Genomic DNA, 23,648 nt, shown 5'->3' with positions numbered 1-23,648 from the left:
TATCAATATTCATTTAAAATTCAAACTTCTTCAATCTTTTAAGAATGTGTAAAAAATGTAAAAAATGTTATTAGTAGTATATTCGTAAGCCTAATATACTTAATATCCAAGTTTATAAGTAATACACTCTAAATAAAGTACATCAAGTACATCATTAAGTTGATAAAAAGGTATATCAATGATACCATTGCACATATACGAAATATGAGGAATATCAAATATGATACAATTGATAAATCAAAACCCCTAACTTTAAATGAACGTATCCATCACATTTTTTTCCGGTGATCAACCTTATTGTTTGGATTGGGCCAACATTTCTTTTTCTGCCAGATTTGCAAAGTTAAAATAGTATGGCCCTCAAAATTTGTTTGCCAATCTTGCAAGTACTCAGCTGTTTGTTTAATTACTTTCAAAAAATATGGCAAGAAAACACCTTCCAATAAATATACATTTATGAAGAAAATATTCTTATTTCTAGCCAAAGTCCGGAGTGAAGTAATCAATATAGCGAGCAAGTTTGAAAACTCTCTCATACACTTTCTAGAGTAATCTAGACACGTGTTTGGAACTCAAGAATACAGTTATACAATCTATAGAACAGTTCTTGTCTATCGTCAGTAAGCTAAGACATGTATACTAAACATAAACTTGAATGTTATTAACGACCAAAGAATCAAATACTTTACAAGCAGACACTTCAGAGGCATAGATCCATAAAATATTACAAACCCTTGGGCATGGTGTTAGTGCAGAGTTATCCGTGTAGAACATTACATCTTTTTCTTTTTCTTTTTTCCAGAGACCAAATGAGCAAAAATTCTGTGTCTTAAAAAAGAATGTCTATACTAAGTTGGTACTAGTATATCACCTTCATAGAACTTCCAAGAACCATCCTGTTGCCTCTTCACCAAATAACGAACTTTATAATTGCTGCATGTGACAAAGGATCAATAGAAGTTTCAAGTTGCAAGAAATAGAAGTGCTAAGAGTTATGAAATATGAATATTCTTCATCATTCAAATAGACCTATAAAACATAGCAGAATAATAGCGAAGAGTTTAACATTCTTCAATCTTTTATGAATATGTAAAAAAGTTATTGATAAACCAAAGTATATATCAGTAAGCTACTATACTTAATATCAAAGTATACAAGTAATTCACTCTAAATAAAATATATCATTAAGTTGATAAGAAGAACAATAGCAAAAACTAAAAATGGACGCAATCCATGTAGTAAAATGATTGTACGAGAGGAGGAAGCTTAACCTTATGCAATTCCATTTTTTTCCATTTTTTCAAGTTTAATTTACCAAATTTAATTTGACTCTTTTTGAAGTTTCTGTGATTGAGAAAATGAGAGTTTGAAGTAGTTGCAATCTTTCTCATTGAATTTCATAATTAGTTTAGATCAATTCTTGGCTATAATTAGAAAAAAAAATGGTTTACTTTTGACTCTAGACATAGAGCGACACCTTTAGAACTAAAAGGTGCTTTTATTTAACTAAATTCACATTATGACTATATAGGTTTAATGGTTTAGCTTCCTAAAGATACTTCAAAGAAGGTTGAATATGTTATAGATGTTAAATTCTATCCACCATGTATTGAAATTGAGTCAAAGATACAAAATGAATATTATGCTACATTTACTTTCAAAGGGCCATGAACAAACTAGAAGGCTTACTTCTTTAATCAGCTATAGTTAGTTTGTTAGTTTTGACTTTAACTATAGTTAGTTTGTTAGTTTTGAACAAACTTGTAATCTTTCTCCATAAATAAAGCCTCTTCCCTCATTTTGAGGAGAGATTCATTGATTCAAAATATTAGATTTTTGGTTTCACACCAAAATTGTATCAGAGCACTCCAAAATTTGAGAATCGATGGCGGGAAGGAGAGCCCATCAACCAATCGAAGGAGATGTACACGGGCAAGAACAAGAGGTGGAAGATACTCCCACCCTCTCTCCAAGAACCTCAACCCGACGCTTGCTGTCCGTTGATAACTCATTGGAGGGAATTCATGGCACCTTAACAAACCTTCAAGAAAGCATGGAAACCCTTGCTAGAAGAGTTGAAATACTTGCAACCGCACCTCAAAATCGAGAGAATATTCAACCAGTTGATCAAGAATGGGGAGGAAGAGGAAGAAGAGGCGGCGGACGGGCAAGAAATGGCCAAAACCAGCAAGAAATATTTCAAGAAAGACATCCAAGAATTCAAAGACAGCACCATGAAAATCTAAGAAGACAACCAATTGGCCAAGAAAGATATCAAGAAAACCAAGATTGGGATTCATCTAGTGAATATGATCAAGAAGAAGAATTCTTTGTGCCAAGAAGAGGAAGGGGCGAGAGAAGTGAGGACAATGATTTCAAGATGAAAATTGACTTACCAAGTTACAATGGGAAGCGAGACATTGAGGCATTTCTTGATTGGATCAAGAACACAGAAAATTTCTTCACATACATGAACACTCCCGAGCACAAGAAAGTGCATCTCGTGGCACTAAAATTAAAAGTTGGCGCCTCGGCTTAGTGAGATCAACTTGAGATCAATCGAAGAAGAATTGGCAGAAGACCAATTCATTCATGGGAGAAGATGAAAAGGTTAATGAAGGAACACTTCCTACCTCCTAATTACAAACAAACCTTGTATAGCCAATATCAAAATTGTAGACAAGGAGGACGATCGGTGGCTGATTACATTGAAGAATTCCATCGACTAGGAGCAAGAACAAACCTTATGGAGGGTGAGCAACATTTGATTGCAAGGTTTATTGGAGGTCTACGCATGGATATCAAAGAAAAGGTAAAACTACAACCTTTCCACTCTTTTACTGAATCTATCTCTTTGTTGAAACTGTGGAGGAGATGAACGAAATCCGAGTCAAGAATTCATCAAGAAGGTCCGCTTGGGAAGCCTCCACAAGCAAAAGGGTTAGTGCTGCAAGTAAAGCACCAAATCCTCCAAATCCACCAGCCTTGACCAAAGACAAAGATAAAGAAAATCAAGAAGGAAGTGAAAAGAAAAAGACCGAGACCACATTCAAGAAGAGAGCTCAAAATCCCTACAATAGGCCTTCTTTGGGCAAATGCTTTCGATGTGGCCAAGTTGGTCATCTATCTAATGCATGCCCCCAACGAAAAACAGTAGCTTACATAGAAGAGGAAGAAGAAATGATGGCTGAAAATAGTGAAGAAGAAAATGAGGAAGCCGAGTTCATTGAACCGGATGATGGTGATAGACTCTCTTGTGTTCTCCAAAGAATGTTAATCACTCCTAAAGAGGATTTGAACCCCCAAAGGTATTGTCTTTTCAAAACAAGGTGTACAATCAACAAGATATGCAATGTCATCATAGACAGTGGAAGTAGCGAGAATTTTGTCTCCAAAAAGCTAGTGGCAGCTCTAAATCTCATAGTGGAGACTCATCCAAACTCATACAAGATAGCATGGGTAAAGAAAGGTGGCGAAGCACAAGTAAGTGAAATTTGCACCATTCCCCTTTCAATTGGTAATAGCTACAAGGACCAAATAGTATGTGATGTATTGGAAATGGATGTATGTCACATATTGTTATGGAGACCATGGCAATATGATACTCGAACCTTACACAAGGGGAGAGAGAATACATACGAGTTTAATTGGATGGGCAAGAAAGTGGTCTTACTTCCACTAAACAAGAAGAATGATAAAGGCGTAAAGATGAAAAAGGAAGACAGCAGCCACTTGTTTATAACAATTAGTGGAAAAACTTTGATGAAAGAAAGAGAAGAAGATATATTAGGACTTGTTGTTGATAAGTCCGAGGAAATACAAGAGAATGGGAATCCTCCGATGATACAAGAATTGTTCGATGAATTCCCCCTCCTTAAAGGAGAACCCGAGGGGCTGCCCCCATTGAGAAATGTTCAACACCACGTTGACCTAATCCCGGGAGGAGCCTTGATTTTTTCAAAAGAGGACTTGCAGAGTGAATACCACCAAACTCAAATAAGGCTGAGAGATGAATGGAAAACTGCATTTAAGTGCTACTTCTCATTTGCAGACCGATGGCCAAATGAAGTTACCGCATTGAGTTGTCTTGTGATCTATATATTAATCCAATATTCAATGTTGCTGATCTCAAACCTTATTTTTGCTCCGGACAGCTTACATTTAGCATCCTAATTGCCTCGAAGACGAGTCCAATCTTGAGGGGGTGGATTTGATGTAACTAGAAGGCTTACTTCTTTAATTAGCTATAGTTAGTTTGTTAGTTTTGACTTTAACTATAGTTAGTTTTTAGTTTTGAACAAACTTGTAATCTTTCTCTATAAATAAAGTCTCTTCCCTCATTTTGAGGAGAGAATCATTGATTCAAAATATTAGATTTTTGGTTTCACACCATCCCTTCTTTGTCATTGATATTTTTCTTTTTAAAAACCTCTTCCAAAATTATTTTTACATCGGTTACCAAGTTGTTCTCTTTTTCGAAAATTTTCAACTTCAAAATTTTGTTTAAACCATTCCCTTGGACACGATATTCTAAATATTTCTATTTACTACTTGTTTGACATTGTGCACATTTCAGTCAATCACCAGTCAACTTGAGTGAAAACCTTCGAACATGATCTAATATATTAACCCTGCCATGGAGGATTTGTCAAACAAAAAGCTTAACCTTCTTTGAAAGTTTGATCTTCCAAAGCAAGGAAAGAATGGGAGAACTCGAATAAGGAGAGGTCACCAACAATGAATGAATGAGCTACAGAAAAATTCGTCCCAAGGACTAGCACTCCACAAGTGAAAGTCTTCTCTTCCCATAAATAGCAAAATCACCGATCAAAGCAAAGGACACATTTCATTAAACTCCCTATCAGAGAGGGCTAACGAAAACCAAAGGAGATAGAAGAAAAGATCCCAAAAGATCTATCCCAATAAATAAAATTGTGAACGGGACAAATGTTGAAGAAGAAACAAAGAGAGCAGAGGAGACTATCCTCCAATCACTTATCTTCCACGAAATAAGTGTTCAACCCTTGACCACTCAACAATGAACCAATTGAGAGAAGGGAACCCGTCAAAATAGTTTTCTAAGGATTTATAGTAGTACCTATCTCTTAAATTACCGATTGACCCAAAAGCTTAAGCTGATGCGTGAAAGTCATTCAATGGGATGGGGCCCATAGATGCCCATAATAATCTTGTGCCAAATATTATCATACTCTTTAGGAAACCACCACGACCACTTGGATAGCAAGGTCTCATTATGTGCCCTAAGATTCTCTATTCCCAAACCTCCAAATTCCACCAGTCTAGCCACCATGCCTGGCATAAGCCTCTCCAAAGAATTACTAAATAACTTAGTAGCTGGAGCCCAATAAAAAAATAAAAAAATAGAAAAACGAAATCTAACCAAGACCAAACATCACCAAAAAGATCTCTCCAACATTCTAAAGAATGTACTATAACGCCCATCAAAAGGCTCTACAAAATAGCATATTTAATTGTTCTTTTTAAATTGATAATGTAGTCTAGTTCAAGACTAGAATGATGAGTGGTGCGGGAGTTCTACTATAAAGTCAAGGTTCATTTGTCTTTTCAAATTTTTTTCAGTGCCTGATTGTTCAGTTTCAGATCCCGACTGCAAATTGTTCCTGGAAGATTATTACTCATTACAATTTGAAGGATTATGAAATGGGGGATTTTTCTCTCCTTTTAGCCAATCTAAATGGCATTACTCCGATTGTTAGGGAGGATGAGAATATTTGAAAAATTGCCCCTTGCAGGCTTTAATTCAGCTAATTCTACAAACAAACGTTTTCTTATACCTCTTGCAATTTGGAAGACAAAAAGGCCCAAGAAGGTCAGTGTTTTAGGGTGGATTCTGCCATATAAAGAACGGAATGCAGCAGATGTTCACATGAGGTGTCTTACTTTTTGATACTCCCCTCAATTTGTGTTCTGTGTTTTTACTTTAGAAGATCAAAATCACATCCTTAACTACTCTTATGCGCTGAATTTTTGGTATCTGTTCTTCCAACAATTCAATTTCCAGTGGCACAATTATGAATCAGTGCTATTAAAACCATTAGGTTTCTATTTGCTATTTGCTATTTGCTGTGGCTTTTTCAGAAGTGGGGTTTGTTTCTGTATCTTTCCACGATATCGATGAAAATTTTGTTTATCATTAAAAAAGGGGGAAAAGACTGTATATGAAATACAATTAATTGATTCCAGTTACCTATAATAGCTTGGGTTCTTTGGTTCAGCTTCATTGACGAGCTCAGCTGCTTCCTCTAAATGAACCTCAATTTCTAATGTCATTGCTCCAAACTTATCTGACAAAAGTTCAGCTCGTAGGACAGACAATTGCAGCAAAACAAATCTCCAATAGCATGATTTAGCTTTTGCGGCATCAGCTAGAGCTTGCCACTATAAACCAAAAAGAAAACAATACAATATTGAACTTCCATCAATCCAAAAGATAAAGCCAACAAATCTTATTTCAATAAATTAGTTACTTCTCCCCATGCCTCTTTTTCATTTTTTTTTTATAAGAACAACTTTCATTGAGGAAAAAAAAAATACACAGGCATACAAAAACCAAGCCCACGAAAAAGGGAACTCCTTTAACAAAAAGAGACTCCTGCTATACAAAATCATGTCAATTGAATAATTACAAAAAACCTTCGAAATTGAAGCCCAATAGAAAAAATGAAAGCGAACAAGGGAACCATATATCTCTAGAATCTCTCTCAACCCCCCTAAACAGCGTACTATTCCTTTCATGCCACAATACCCAAATAACAGCACAAACGCTAGTAAGCCAGAGAAAATAGCCTCTCCCCAAACGGCTGATTGAAGAGGAACTCGATCATATTTCTAACATCACTATGACGAGCACACATCAAGCCAAATGTCTAAAAAAAAAGAGTCCCAAACATAGCTCGCAAACTCGCAACGCCAAAGAATATGGTCCAAGTCTTCCTTCACCTTCTGAAACAAAATACAATAGAAAGGCCCAACCAGCGATGACATCTTCCTAACATGCCTATTTAACGTGCTAATACGACCATGAAGAACCTGCGAAGTGAAAAATCTCACCGTTCTAGGAACCTTAATCCTCCACAACGACGAAAAAACAGACTCACGAAAAGGAGAAGGATCAACCAAACACTAGAACAAAGACTTACACGAGAATCTTTTCAAAGGATTCGGGCTCCAAATTCTCACACCTCTCCTCCCAAGACAAATGGGGTGACTCTTAAGAAGGGAAAGGAGAGCAACCACATCCGTTGTTTCCCCGTCGAAAAGAGCACAATGGAACCCGAAGGAAAACGAGCAAGAACTCCCTATCCACATTAGAAAATCAGCCATAAATTGATTTTTTAAACAAAAACAAATGATACACCGGGAAAATGAATCGTAGAGAGGTCCCTCCCCCACCCAGTGATCGTCCCAAAAGTACATCTCTCCCCCCATCACACACCGAACCCAAAGAACAAAAGCAGGGAGCTCTTTTGAAATATCTTTCCAAAGATTCCAATAAGTGCCTTTAATCCCTCTAGCCAACCACTCAAAAGAACGGGGGCCATGTTTACCAACAATAATCCTACGCCATAGAGAATTGGGCTCAGAGGAAAAGTGTCACAACCATTTGGTTAAAAAGGCTTTGTTACGAATCCTGAGGTTGCCAATTTCTAACCCCCAATAAAATCGGTTTTTCGATAACCTCTCATCTAATTAAGTGCGAGCCTTTTCCTTTTCCTTCATCAATCCCTTCCCAAAGGAAGTCACGTATCAAGCTCTCCAAACGCTTATACACGTCACCCATGGCTCTAAAGAGAGAAAAGAAATAAACTGGAATGCCGCTGACAGACTTAATCAAGGTAAGATGGCCCGCTTTAGAAAAGAAACCCTTCTTCCAAGCAGCCAACCTAATACGAACTTTGTCCACCACGAGATCCCACAAAGAAACTGGTGTAGTCTAAGTAGGCTCAAGGAGTAATCCTCCAAGAATTAAGATTTTGAATCTTTTATTCGAATGATAATGTGTTTCATACAAGAAGGAAATGTTCCTATTTATAGAGGTTTACAACAAGTAGGGGTAAAAAGGGAATTAACCTAGAATATTGCCTAATTACTCAATTAATCCCTATTCTTCTTACATCATTCTACCCCTCCAAAAAAAAAAACTCGTCCTCGAATTTTAAAAACAAAAAAAGTATGAAACAATGAATGAAATAAACTTGTTCAATGGAGTATGACCAAATCAACCTCCTACATTTTGAACAAAAATATTATGATCAAAGAGATAAATTCGAGACAAAAAATCCAATATTGCCATCAAAAGATGAACTTCTCCATCGGGCATAAACCCAAAAAAGATGTTTTCTTCAAGCTCATTCAAAACCGCATTCAAAGGACCAATCACTAAAAAACCACCTTCCAAGGAGAATTGTTCAAGAATCACGTCTTCTTTATCATTCGCTTCAAGTTCTTTGACAGCTTAATGATCCATTTCCACCGCAATTAGTGTGACGTTGTTCTTGTTCGATTTTTGCTCGGTGTTTGATATTTTTTTTCATCTTCTTCATTGGGTTTTTCTTCTTCACTTGAAACTATTTCCAAATCAATATAGACGAAAGCTTTGAAGAAGTAAAAATAATTTAGTTGAACAGAAATCTCAAGGTGAATAATCATCAAAATGCTTAGCTATAGAATCACTTGATAAGACTTTGACTTGAGGAATCCAAGGGCGATATGAATAAGGAAGTGTCCTGTCTTGAGAGAGAACGTTGAATACTCTTCTTCCAAACCAAATGAACAGCAATGTTAAGTTCTATTCTCTTGTTGCTAATCCCACAACTTTGAACCTATTATCTGGTAATGATGCAGTCTCCCCCAATGCACCATGGTTCCAAGCATCAAGGGAGAAAAAGATGTGATTTTCCAGCCAAGGGAAACGTTTTCTGTGTAAACAGTAACGTCATAAATGAATATCACCCAACAAATGTGAGAATACCTCCTGATTTACCAAATGCTTCCAAGGAGATCCTCTGAACCAACAAAGATTATTGCAAGATCCACATGTTGCTCTACTGTCTTTCTCGTACACTGAATGTTTGACAACGCCCTTCATACAGAACAGATGTTGCCAGCTCCTATGGAGAAATGGTCTGGTAATTAACATATTTTTGTAGAATGTTGTTGGAAAATTAATGCTCCACTTTCAAATGCTAATTTTACGTGGTCGAATGGTAAGGAAGCTCCACGGTTAACCAAAACTAATAGATTTTTTGCTTCTAAAGTTGGCTCGATCTTTATACAAATGTAAAAGCCTTACAGTTGATGACGCCAACTTCAGATCATTTTTCGATCATGCTGAATCATGCTCTTGCCTTCTTTGAGGAGATGTCGGGTTTGAGAATCCCCCTTGTTAATCTTCAAACCCAACATCTCCTCAAAGAAGACAAGAGTGTGATTCAGCATCTGGTAAAAGAAAAGAGTGTCATCAACAAATTGAAGATCGGAATGGGCCACCCCATCCTTACTACCCTCAAATGGCTCAATGACATTACCTTCGACACACTCTTACCATTCTACTGAGGATGTCCACTACTAGAAGAAACGAAAAGGGGAAAAGGGAATCTCCCTGCCTCAAACTTCTCGACGTTGTCACTTTACCCCAAGGCTCCCATGGATAAGAAAGGAGTAGCTCACATTCCTCAGGCAAACATGCCTCTTTTTCATATGCGTGCAGATGTTATTTTCATTAATAAAATAGAGCTTAATAGATATACAATTAATATTTCCATCTTTATTAGCGCTATTTTCATTAATAAGCTTAATTGATATACAATTAATTTTTAAACATAAGGGACTTTTGTTTATATGGGTGATGAATATGTAGGAGGAAGGATGTCATCTACAAAAGTACAGCATATTCTCTCCACTAATTAAAACAGAAGACATCAGGCTGAAAATGCTAAGGAGGCACAAACAACCCAGCTTGCAAAATGGATTTGGAGATTCCTTCTCGAGTCTGAAGTCCAATGATTACAAAGTGAAATAGAGAAAATAAGGGAACAAAGTAATGACAGTTCACTAAAATGAAGGGCCAAAAGATTTTTTAAAATATATATATATATATAATGAAAATTATGTTTCTTGTTAAAAATGATAATAATAATAATAAACCAGAAGAATGGCAAGAGCTTCTAGCGATTCATTTGGAAATTGGAACCAGAGGTTGAAGGTTATGACTAGGTTCAAGCAAGGAGATGGACGATGAATTTACTTTCGGGAGGATTTGTAGTTAGGCCCAAAAAGGAATGTTTCCAAGACTTTAGTAGATGGTTTTGACTAAGAATCTCATCATTGGTAGTTGTTGAGGGGAAGGTGGTTGGAAGTGATGCGTGACAAACTAGTTTATCACTCATTGTTCGGTTTATCTTCTCTCCCATGAGAAGATAAACTTAGGTGTCCAATAATATTTCCATTACAAGATTCTTGGTTTTTGTTTCTATTCTTTGAGAAATAGATTCGTCTAATGACATTCTCGGTTTCCTATTCTTTTTGAAGACGTCCCAAAATTCTATACAAATGTTGAAAATAAAAGTAGCAGCTTTGTCCTTGACATCTTCTGTCATTCCAGGAAATTTTTCCTTATTTAGTATTTTTTTTCGTTGTTAGATGACTTCAATAGTTGCTATCGATCTTTTTGGTTTCTTTTATACGTATGTACTTAGTAAGTTTCAGTTTCTCATATACAAGAAATATTGATCCTAGATTGTGACGAAAGCAGCTTGAACTTCAATGAATTTTACCTGGGAAAGCATTGTTCCATCAAGAATTTTAGCAAGCCTGTAAATTTGATAGTTAGGTCCCAAAGCTTCAGCTTTAATCGTTTGCCATTGCTTCACAAGGGCTTCAGCTTCCTCAACCAACATCAGCTTCTGATTTGAAGCTGTAATTGCAGATGACAGTAGCATATCACTTGTGCCTGCTAAGTTCCTACCCTTCCTCATTAACTTTGACAAAAGCCTTTTAAGACTACTACTAAGATTTGCTTTGCTCTTCGTATTTGGAGGCACTATAACATTATCTAGAGACAGACCCTCATCGCTGAAAACAGAGCTGGTATTCAGGCTTGCTTTATGCGGGGTCCATGTAGGAAAAGGTTTCATCTTTATCATCGTGCTCATTAGATTGAAGGAAGCAAAACTAATACACCCAATTATGACAAGAACTTTCATTTTATCGACAAGACTGCCCCTGGCGAACCACAATTCTGAAATTTTCCATCTCTTTATGCGAAGGTCCCTTTTCAATTGAACTGATGATGAGTTGGCATCAGTCTTTTTTTTTCCCGTTCCTAATTGACTTGGCAAGTTAGTAGGAGTTAAACGTCTAATGATATTCCCAAGATTTTGGGAAGAATTCGAATTAAGGAAGGAGTTCTCAACATCCCTCCACTCTGACAGAGAGGAAGTGGATATGGGCCTGTTATTTGTGGGAACTATAATCTGCTGCTGAGAATGGTTAATTTTCTTCTTTGCATCCATTTTCTTCTCACCGCGGAGAAAACTAACCTGAACAAACATTAAAAAATAAACAAATAAATAAATAATGCTTGCCACTACTAAGTTCAGTATACGCTTTATGTTTAAAAAAAGAGTTCTCAAATCTGATCTATTGGTATGAATCTCACCAGTGTCAGGGAGCAATCCCTCGTATCTTTAAAGACACCAAGTACAGTATCCTTCAACCATATTTCCTGCTCAAGTTCAACAGGCTTTCAGATATAAAAAGAGACGTCAGGAAAAGCGGATAAAGAATTTTAAACTAAATATTGTCATATTTTGTTTTGGGATGTGATGAGGGTATGGTGTGTCAACCTAGTTGAGATAACCAGGTGCACCTGCTGATCCTTAGTTCTAGTTCTTGTTAGTTCGATTGTTTTTTTTTTGTAATTCGAGCATTAGTCTTGTTTCATGTCCTCAATGAAAAGTGTTGTTTCCGTTTCAAAAAATAAATAAAACTAACAAGTATAAGAAGTGCATATTGTAGGAAAAGTGATAGGCCTCCCAAGCTACGTATATTTTATATTTTCATATTCCTGCAAATATTAAATATTCTGTATAACAAAATTTCCAAAAAAACGTATCACAAATGAGACCAAATTTGAAACAAACGATATGTACGAACAGCATAACCATAGTCCAAAATGAGATTTTGGATGTATGGTCATAGACATTGGCGAACCATTGAGAAGTATTTTGAAAACCATAGAAACCTTGTATCAAACAACAAATTTCAAAATTTTAAGAAATATATACTTAATCTAAAATGTCAAAATCAATAGCATTGTGTCTGTTATAGTATATCTGCAAATAGGAGTTTTTTAGTCTTCCATCCTTTAAAAGTTTTTTTTTCAAGGGAAACCGAAACTTTTCATTGAGGACATGAAAAATTACAAAAGTAGCAACAGAAGCCAACAAAGACTAAAATACAACACCCACATTGCACAAACACTTAAAAAGACTAGATAACTGACGAATAAAACATCCCATACTAAATTGGGCTTCAATATATGTCTATATTTATCTTAACAGAATATACCCTCAGTTCCTTTTTTTTTTTAAGCATCCTATCTGTTTAAAAGGAGAATTTACCAACAATTGGTATGTGTTCTCTGCATGCTTTTTCTCCATTGCTAAATTTGACGATCGGGTAGGCATAGCTGGTTTTGAATTTAAAATAGACTGTTGAAGCTTTTCAAAAACCTCAGAATCACTGCACTGGAAACATAATAGCAAGAATAAGAGTTAACACTCAATATCAAATTTTAGTAATTTAAGATAGGTTAAGATCATGAAATTAGATTACCACGTCTGGGTTACATATACGATAATAAAAACAATCTACCTGACCAAGAAGAAAATCGCAAAAAGCCTCCTCAAGTTTCAGATCAACACCCTCTGATGCTATCAGACATTCACATATAGTTTTTGCTTTTTCAATCTACATAAGAATAGTATATGACATAGCATTAATGAAAGTAAACGTACCAATTTGCTCTTATGTTTTTAGATGTTTTCTTAACTATGAAACTAAGTTTTTAGTGATTATTATTCAATCATCTTCAAAAATATTTTGAGCAAGGCGATATGCATGTGTGCCAATAAACAAAACTTTTCTATATGCAATAGCATCAGCTGCAAAAGTGAAATTACCAACTCTGTCTGCCTGCTTGAAAACCCAAGGGCAAGATGAGCTTTAAAAGCCATAAAGAAGCAATCAAAATCAACCACGACCCTTTGATTCTGTGACTCGATTGATTTTTTATTCTTTCTTATAAGAGCTAATTCATCCCATGGAAGAAGATCAACCACTTCTGCAGCCATTAACCTACCAAGAGCTTGGCTTAAGAAGCATGGCCAATCCTGAACCTGGCATGATGTTTCCACGTCAAGACCTTGTCTTAGCAATTCACGTAGTGCTGCAATTGCTCCTGCTCTCCGTTCAGCATTCATGGGTAAGTTAGGCAGAGCCAACAACTCCAATGTGCAAGCAGGTGCAAGTTCCTCCAAAGATTCTTCAATCTGAAACCAGGGGCAGCAAAAAGTATTCATTTGGTTGTTCCGTTTCCCAGAAAATATGTTAGCTGAATGATAAAACAGATCAACATTCCATAAAATTTAGAATATGCAACATTTTAATAATGGAAGTAACAAAAATAATGTAGAGGGGCAAAATACACTGGGACGGCATAAAGAAACCAAAAAGGAAAAAACATGTCATCCCTAAATTGTTTTACATCCCAAATGTCTGACAAATTCCACGGCTACTTGAAATTTTGAGAAAATCAAAATATATCTATACATATTAATATATGCAACTTAGGTCTTCTTATAGAACAAAGAACTATTACAAATAAAGAAAAATAATAGTAAGAACACATAAGGCCAAATATTGACCTCCAATATCTACACATAAATATTTCTAAGTAGTAGAAATTCAAACACTTCCACTCAAGTTGGTTTAAAGATGTCCTCTATAGCCAGCTTGTTAATTAGTTTGTCAAATTGTTTCTTTGGAAGTCTCTTTGATATAGCCTAGAAGATAAAAGGAGAATTTCTCCAAGAATCAAATCAAAGTCTTTATTATGCATCAACAGTTACGAATACAAGAAGACAATTCCTCTATTGATAGAGAATGGTAGAGTAAACTAATCCTAATCCTAATTAATCAAAGAAACTAATCCCAGTCCTATGAAGCCAAGGGAACTAATCATAATCCTAATCAATAAAAAAACTAATCTCAATCCTAATCAATTAAGGATTTAACCAAGATATCCTAATTTACTCTAATACTACCACATCACTCTTAGTACATTGGAAATTTGCTCTATTGTAGGAAGATAATGAAACTATCATTTCTAGTCCAAATATAAAAATACTTGTTTTGGTATAGATGGGGAGGAAGCAGAATATTCCTTCCCCTGTTTTCAATAGTGAACCTATCATTTTCTTTAAATATGAAAATACTTGCCCTCAACGCAACTACTCAAATCCAAAATCCAAAGTGAAAATAAACTCTTGCGCATTGAGGATCAAAGGAGAGAATGAAAATAAACAGAAAACTAAAGAGAGAAAGAAGAGAACCTTCCATTGCTCAAAATCCCTATTTTTAAAATTGTTTTCAAGCTTATAAATTTTATTGCTCCAAGTTTTTTCTTTCATACCTAGGTATCTAGCCCAACCGCACTAATCCTAGAGAACCTTTTGCCTGTCCCAAGGCATTATTGCTCCAACTATTGAACTTAGTATATGTTCACTAATTTAATAAAAAAAAAAAAGTCAGTTTCTTCTCAAAAATATTCTGGACAATATACAAGCTAGAAACCCCTATGGAGGGAAGGGAATATACTACCATAAAGAAAAGGAATTGATCAGGAAACTCAAGGTACAAGACTCCACATGCATAATAGATAGAGCGGTAAAAATGCCTAATGAATTATTAGCTTGAAAAATTGACACGCAAAAGAAGTGGGCCTTTCACCTGAGATAACAATTTTAGTTTCCCAAGAGATGTTTGACTTCTTAGTAGATATTGAGCACGTGCAAGAGCTTCAAATCCTTGAGACACCATGTTCTTCTCAAAACCGAGTTTTGCAATTGCACACTTCAAGAAAGCACCTAATATAAGAATAGGATATATAACAAGACTAAAATAAGAATGGGGTGCTTCAAGAGTCTCCGCCTACTGTCCATAACAACATACCTCTGCTAATACCATGGAGAGCAGTATGTCATGCATATAAGGCTTAGCCATTGGACATTGGACAACTGTCTGTCCAATGTCAAGCACCATTTTGGCTTCTCCAACCTAAAAAATTGGAAAAGAAAATTAGAATACTCATCTTTCATCTGGAACCCTTTGAAATTCAACTCACTTCAAGAGGGAAAAATAAGGAGAAGATTTTATTTTATAGATGAAACAACTTTTATTGAGAAAAAAATGAAAGATTGTTATTCAAATAGAATGAGCCCTGCAAACTAAAATTACTAACAAAGTGGTTCCGATTTTGTAAATTTCAACCAATGCCAACGCGAGAAATATTAACAATTAAACAGAAGTTGCATATTTTATAAAAGAGAGAATCAAACTTGATGGGCAAAAACATAATTCCTCAACAATGCACCCTATAATTTAACAGACTGATGGGAATGCTATTAGGATAAATTAGGAATGTTAATGGGGTAGTAAGGGTACATTATTAATCCGTTACAAATGTTGTGGTGAATTGTTATAAATAGAGTGAGTGGAAAAGGATGAGTTATTTATTGATTAAGTTGGTCTAGGCTTGAGTGATTTCAGGAGAGGGAAGGTCCAACAATTACATGATAAAATGTAAAAGGTAAAAAGTAAAGAACTATGGTATTTTAGATGAAAAACTACACTTTCATTAAGAAAAAATGGAAGAAAACATGAGGAATACTATACCAAAAATTAAATAAAAATAAAAGAAGGGGGGGGACCAAAAAGGGACATCCAGTCAAGCCAAATAAGACCTAGAATAATTACACATGATAAGCCAAGTAATTCAAGATACCTAGATCCTCCCTCTCTTGAGTGATCTCTTAAGACCACTCAAGCTTAAACCCACTAAATAAATGCCTACATTCATTCTTTCCCACTCACTATATATATAGCAAATCACATTAACAACTTCCCTAATTAATTAATAGTATACCTTTGATACCCTAGGTCCCTGGTAACATCCCTTAGCAATCCTGTTGCAAACTAAACTAAATCTGAATGCATTTACATATTATCTTTTTTCTTTTCAAAAGGAAATAAGACTTTTCATTAATTTTTAAATATGAAATATTAAAAAGAAAATTGTCCATAAAATAACTCGTATTGCTCAAAAAGAAGAAGGTGAGTGTACAATGAATCTTGAACTTACCTCTTGAAGAAGGCAAAGAGCACCTGGCAACCAAGCCCAAGGAATTCGAATGGAAGACTTAGGTGGGATGTTTTCCTTCATGTTACCAGCATAATGTGGTTCAAATAGAAGTTTATCTCTCACATCCATTAAAAGATCCTGAAAAATACCCCAAAATCGAATCATATAAATGTGAAGAAATACGTGTTTCGCCTGTTCTATAAAATGATAATGTACAACTTAATATGACCCCTCAATTGTAAGAGGATTACTGGTGAAAAAATAAATAAATAAGAAGATAACTATCAAGGAAGAAAAAAAGTTGGTCATGATGTAGGCATCAGAGACTTGCAAACAACATGTGATTAGTTTTCTGTTTAAATTAGTTTGTTTTCTGTTGGTTAGGAGTTTTCAGTTTAAAGCGAATACCTGGGATTTCATTTAGAGGCACTTTGATGTAACCCGTAATTTGAGATGTTATTAAGTTTTCGATCAATCCTTAACAAAGGACAAGTGCAACAATTTATAGGCCACAGCTGAAGCTAACAAACAGCCAAAGGTGTAACTAACTAAAACACAAAATATAAGCTAACAAACAAATAAATTTTATTAATATTCCAATCAATCCTTAATAAGATTGTTTTCGATCATAGAAAATTGCTATTCATGATAACAAGACAAGAGAACTCTTCGAACCTAAACCAAATATTGGCCCCACCAACCTGGCGAGATGCAATAGCATCAATGGAGTAACCTTCTTCAATTTCAATGTTTCTTAATTCCATCACTGATTTAACAATCTCATCTTTTTCAGATTTATCTGGGACACCAATAAGCTGCACAATGAACATTTGTATCATATTATTTGCAAGAATAACATAAAAAATTGAGTTGATGATGTAATCACAAACTATTGACGTCATTATTGCATACATTTGTAAGACTAGAGAAAATGAAAGACACGTCAAACTTTTTCTTTTTTCTTTTTTATAGAAACAATTGCTTTCATTAAGGAAAAAATGAATAAATACAAGGGCAAACAAAAACCAAAGCCCGCAAAAACCCCTCTACAGAAAGGGGAACAAACGAAGTCAAATATAAGGAGTGATTACAAAAAGTCTTCGAAATCGAAGTTCAAAGGGAAACATGAAAATTCACTAAGTACCAAACATCACTTGAGTTCCTTTCCACACCTCTAAAAACTTTGTTATTCTTTCATCCCAAAGGTCACGTAACAGACCATATACCTCTGCTAACCATAAGAAACGACTCCTCTTTTTGAAGGGCGGATGGAGGAGGAATTCCCTAATCACATTGTCAACATTCCTTTAATGAGTCATGTAAAACCAAGCTCTTAGATGAAGTGATTCCACACAAACTTCACAAACTCACAACCTCAGAGCAATTAGTCCAAGTCTTCCTCTGCCTTCTAACAAAGGATACAATAAAAAGGGCCAACTAACGAAGGCAAATTTCTCAAAAAGCCAATACGAAGTGTTCACACGATCGAGTAAAACTTTTCAAGTGAAGAACTTCACAATCTTTGGAACCTTAATCCTCCACAAAATATCGAAGACATACTCCCTAACAGGAAAGGGATCCAATAAATGCCAAAAAAATGATTTTCAAGAGAATCCTTCTAAAGGATCAAGACTCCAAACATGAACATCTCTTCTCCCAACTCTGAAATCAAAATCTCCTATCGAAGATAAAAGGGAGACAACCTCTATCGTTTCCCTATCGATCAAAGAACCACGAAACCCGAACAAATAGGAAATTGAAATCCTTGACCAGTCCAAAAATTGATCCTCCCAAAAAATACATATCCTTACCTTCCCCCACCACACAACAAACAAGGTGGGAAAAGGAATGGGGCTCCCTTCCAAAGATTCCTAAAGGGGCCTTTAACCCCACCGAACGACCAATCATAGGGGTGAGGGTCATGTTTGCTAACAATAATCATATTCCACAAGGACTCGAGTCTAAGGTGAAAAAGGCAAAAGCCATTTTCCAACAAGGCTTTGTTGCAAGTCCTTATACAACCCCCCCCCCCCCCCCAAAAAAAAAAAAAAACCGACTGACCGGCTTCCCAATAATTTCCCAACTAACCAAATGCAAGCATTTTCCTTCATCCACCCCTTCCGAAAGAAAATCTTGCATGAGCTTCTCATTGCTTTTGCGACCATGCAAGGGGCTCGAGGGAAAGATAACAAATAGGAATGTCACTCAAACCAGACAAATGAGAACATAATTCATAAGTTTATAGAAACATAGTTCTTTTTATACCAAAAGACACACTTGCCTTTATTAATCTTCAACCTCAAAATGGTCCCAAAGAAGCCTTTTAAGTTATTTAGGTTCATGAAGGATTCAGATCTCTCAATCATTGGAGAGTCTATAATATTATTTCTAAGATTCTTGTTTGATAGAGTCAAAAGAGAAGTAATAGAGAATTGAATTTCCAAGTTTTAGGATGCATTAGTTGAAGGAAAGAAATTATTGAGGTTGTTCTTGTTGCTTATATGCAATGGAGTGTTCCAAAGTCGATAACAAGGAGGAGTTGCATTGAGAACCAAAGAAAATTTGCGGTTAGATTTTAGTTTAAAAGAAATATAACAAATATATATATATCAAAAACAATATATTACATTGATAGTTAGAAATATTAAGAAAGAGGAGTGTTGGACCCTAATGAAGAGGAAACTTCAAGAAAGTCTATTACTCAACCTCAACATAGTTCATATTCCAACTAGTCAAGGCATATATCCTCAATTAAGTTAGAGATTCAAATCTCCCCACCCTGTATGTTGTTGAACTGAAAAGAAATCCCGCCACACATCAAAACATCATTTTAGCTATAATCTTTAAAGGGAGAGGGAAAACATTTACACCAGCCAAGAACTAATAAAACAATAACATCATCAACAAATTTTCGATACTGCTGATATTTGCTATTGCATATCCTGCTGTATCTTTCCATCCAAAACCTCAAAAGAATTAACTGCATCCAAAGTATCTCTTCATTCTTTTGAAGGGGTGTCCCACCTCTAAGCAATGAAGAAGCCTATTAATGTCACAACGCTATAGAATCTTCAAGCCAAAGGATTTTAAGAGAAAATTCCAGAATCTGCTAGGAAATTCACAAGTTGGGAATAAATGCCCCTGAGGGTTTTTTTTTTTTTTTTTTTTGGACACGAGACAACTTTTCATTGATTGATACAAAACTCCACAGAGGAGAAAAAATAATGCAGTACAATTTCAAAAATCAAAGCATAACCATAAAAGATCCAGAAACAGAAAATGCATAGTTATAGGGAAGAGGAAGGCTAGCCAATTGAGACTGAATTTCAGCATTATTTCTAAACATAATGCTTTAACTTGGGGAGTGGACATAATAAGGGAGCCTTCCTTGGTTGGCATCACGAGTATTTAAAAGAATCTAGAAATTAATGTCAGTTTATGTCACATGGATAGGATTTTGTCATTTAATGTTTCTTCATATTAAAGGTTAAACTAGTGGCATTAACATGATTTTGTCATCCAACAATCTCTGAGAACTAATTACAGCCAAGCTTCAAAAGATCAAAGGATGTATCCATTACCTTCCACTGTTCGTAACTGCACATTCTATCTTAAAGAAAAAATAATAAAACAACGTGATAAATTAATCAGATTGAAAAGATAGACCAACTCCTCTACAGTTATGTTTCCAATGTTTTCAAACAAACAAGCCATCAATGCAAAAAAGAAAAACAGTAAACCACAATAATAAAGCTCACAAACCGTAGCAAATCATCAATGTAAAATAATGAGTTAAATCATTACCCAAAACGAGGAAAAGAGAGATGGGTGGTAGAGAATCACCTGGTAACAAGTAACGTGGATTTCAAGTGTGGCGGCGGTGCCATTGGGTCCTTTGTCGTGAATGGTGGGGGTACGAGTTTGGGAGCTGGTAGTCGAGTCAATGCCGAGAGCATTCAATCTCCAATTCAAAGAACTATGGGGAGTGATAAGAAAATCAGCCGCCTGACTCGAAAGCGAACCAATTAAAAGCCCATTTCCGCCCCGCATTCCGCCGGAGCTGGAAGGGGCTGTCATTCCAGCAAAACCCTTGTAAATCTTGGTGTCTTGGTGAAACCCATTGTTGGATTTGTTGAAATGAAACAAGCAAAGAAAGCAAAAGGAGGAAGGAATTGTAGGCATGGCGTAGGATGATAAAGCCATATCTCAATCTGCATTTGTCATTCGGCAAAAACAAAGCTTAGGAATGAATCGAAGTTCATAATCGGGCAGTTGTATGTGTTCTATGGTGAAGATTGTAAGAAACAATTGCCTTTTGCATCAAGTGGGAAGGAGAAGAGATAAAACCCCCAACACTCCATTGTATTTGCTTTACTTGCTCTTACTCTTCACTGCCAAACTTTCTCTTTGCTGCAATAACAAGACTTGCCTTATGCCACCATTGTATCTGCTTTTCCTTTTGATTGCCCTTTTTTGTTCTTTTTCTTTTGATTTCTTCTTTTTTTTTTTCTTTTTTTTTTCAATATACGCGGATTTTTCTTAACGGTTATTAATGCCTCTACATCATTTTAGTTTACCATATCACAATTGAACGATTTGACAATTCTTGAAATATATTATAAACTTACAACAGTTGTACAAGAGTTGTTGTTCTCTTATTTAACAAAAATTTTTCAATATATATATTTGTATATTATTAGGGTTGGCAATGGGACTGGAGTGGGGCGGGAGAGGGTTTCCCGTCCCCATCCTCACCATTTCAGGGCGGGGATGGGAACGGGATTTCCCGTAGGGGAAACAAGTCCCCGTGATGGTCTATTCCCCATTTTCCCTTTTTATTTTCCCATGAAGATTTTTTTTATTTTTTTTATTTTTTTTTAAATTATCTTTGATTTGGATTTGGACACTTTGATTGAGCTTAGATTGCGTTAAATTAAAAATTAAACTAAATGTAAAAAGTTAAATACCTAATATATAGAGAGAGAAAATATATTTAAAAATCTAATTATATATAGAGAGAAAATATTTAAAAACCTAATTGAGGTCGGGGTCGGGGACGGGGCAGGGACACCCTCCCCATCCCCACCCCATCAAACCGAGAATTCTCAATCCCAATCAGACGGGTCCCTGCGGAGAATTTTGTCAACCCTATATATTATTTTAATTTTACTTTAAAATATTAATTTTAGTACACTTAAAACCAGTTAAAATTTTGCGATATATTATTTTTGTTATTTATTTTGGATAGTTGGAGCTATGTCAAAAATGAATTTTAAAATTAGATCCATAGGTCATGTATATGTTATAAATGGAAAATTGAAATAATATTGTTGTTTTAAAAACTATTTATAAAAATATTGTTGTTTTAAAAACTATTTATAAAAATATTGTTGTTTTCAAACTATTTATAAAAATATAGTTGTTTTTTTTTTTTAATGTGTCGAGTCTTCAAAATTCGACCAACCTAGGTCTAATTTGAAGATTCGACTTTCATGGGTTTTTTTTTTTTTTTAATTTTCCATTAATTTGAAATTTTCTTATTTTTCTTATTTTATTATTTTATTAAACTCTAACTCGTTATTATTTGGTATATTCAACCTTTTATTATTTTATTATTTTATTATTTTATTTAACTTAACTCTAAACGTAACAAATTAAAAGAAAGTAATATCTTATAAAAATAAAAAAGTGTAAATTAGAATATCTCATTTATATAAAGATAATTACAAAAATCAATATGTCCCACAAGGTGGACGTCGTCGATTTCAAGCTGGTTGTTGTCGTCGACTTCGAACTTGAGGTTGCTCTGGTTCTTTTTTATGTTGCTTTGGTACCTCTGCAGCACTTCATAATATAAATATTCATTATGCTCTCCACGGCCCCAACCATGTCCATGCACGTATGAAGACGAAGGACCAGCCTCTGAGTCATAATGTATCAGTAAGACTCTGCGTCTGCATCACAGGGCAACTCTTTCACATTATGGACAACCTCATCAAACTCATCATCTTCCCGAACAGATCTCTACATCTAGGAGCTGGCAGAAGAACAATAGATATATCATACATATAATGTATCTCCTCTATATAACTTTGGTTGTCACTACATATAGCAAGAACCTAGTTCGGATTATTCGCAACATCACGGAGTCTACTGTTGTTCGATCTCAGTGGATTATAAAACAATTAGATAATATTTAAAATTAATTTAAATTAAAAATAATTAGATAATATTTAAAATTAAATTAAATTAAAAGTAATTAAATAATATTCATTCATTTACCATATGACACACAACTACTCCGGACGAGTGACGTAGCGCCTTGTGATATTATTATACCAATGAATGTAGTTTGAGTGACATCCATATCAAACTGTTCAATAGAAACCCCCACTGCAATAAACCTACTACAACTTTTTCGGACCAATCTACGGTCATATCATGTAGTAGGGGTTCAGTATTACAAGGCGATGAGACATCCTGAAAACCGAATTATCTCATCACCCTGTCAAGAAGATGCCACTTTATAAATTATAATAAAAAAAATTGAATATACGATAAAAGTATCTACATTTCATTAAATATACATGATAAAAAAATATTTATTTATCAATTAAAAGAATAATGTACAACTGTATAAATTACAATAAAAAAATTAAATATCCAATAAAAGTATCTACACTTAATTAAATATACATTATAAAAAAGTATTTATTTCTCAATTAAAAGAATAATGTACAACTTTATAAATTACAATAAAAAAATGAATATACAATAAATTATAATAAAAAAAATTGAATATATAATAAATTATAATTAAAAAATTAAATATACAATAAATTGAATGTATAATAAAAAATATATATTTATTTCTCAATCCCTAACCATCTGGAGTCCGTCTTAGTAATGAAGGACACTTCCTTCGATTATGGCCTAACTAATTACAAAATCCAAATAATTGTCAAGTGACTGGTTCTGTCCAATCCATCTCATTATGATAATGTGAACTTTTTGGTCTACCCGGTTTTCTCAACAACGATGGATCAGGATGTAAAACGGGCATATTAGGGTGTGTGATCCAATAATATTCATGCGGTACGTGTTGAAATTGAGGAGACTAACATTCAGCATACATTGACAATTTATAGTGGTCCTCAATAAAGTCTTCGTAGTTCATGTTAAA

General features: G+C 34.9%; 1 protein-coding gene across 4 annotated transcripts; it reads right to left on the bottom strand.

The window, feature by feature from the left end:
- Positions 1-637: 637 nt before the first annotated feature.
- On the bottom strand, positions 638-21,019 carry PARC6 (plastid division protein). 4 transcript variants are annotated; one of them, XM_039029110.2, is made up of 13 exons: positions 20,778-21,019; positions 20,309-20,676; positions 17,167-17,280; positions 16,466-16,603; positions 15,277-15,381; positions 15,055-15,177; positions 13,227-13,595; positions 12,919-13,014; positions 12,666-12,791; positions 11,702-11,767; positions 10,818-11,582; positions 6,230-6,420; positions 638-933 (listed from the first exon to the last, which is right to left on the bottom strand). In XM_039029110.2, the coding sequence occupies exons 2-13, from the start codon at positions 20,666-20,668 to the stop codon at positions 849-851; spliced, it is 2,538 nt and encodes an 845-aa protein (XP_038885038.1). In that variant the 5' UTR covers positions 20,669-20,676; positions 20,778-21,019; the 3' UTR covers positions 638-848. The 4 variants fall into 4 exon arrangements, with proteins under 4 accessions (XP_038885038.1, XP_090168962.1, XP_038885037.1 ...); XM_090312836.1 differs by lacking the exon at positions 6,230-6,420; XM_039029109.2 differs by having other exon boundaries at positions 20,309-20,986.
- Between the last annotated feature and the right edge of the window lie 2,629 nt (positions 21,020-23,648).

The sequence above is a fragment of the Benincasa hispida genome, chromosome 4 (assembly GCF_027475165.1).
Source record: "Benincasa hispida cultivar pf3 chromosome 4, pf3_genome.v1.1, whole genome shotgun sequence".
Taxonomy (NCBI): Eukaryota; Viridiplantae; Streptophyta; class Magnoliopsida; order Cucurbitales; family Cucurbitaceae; genus Benincasa; species Benincasa hispida.
Note: the sequence above shows the minus strand (reverse complement) of the source record. Positions and strands in the feature narration are given on the sequence as shown.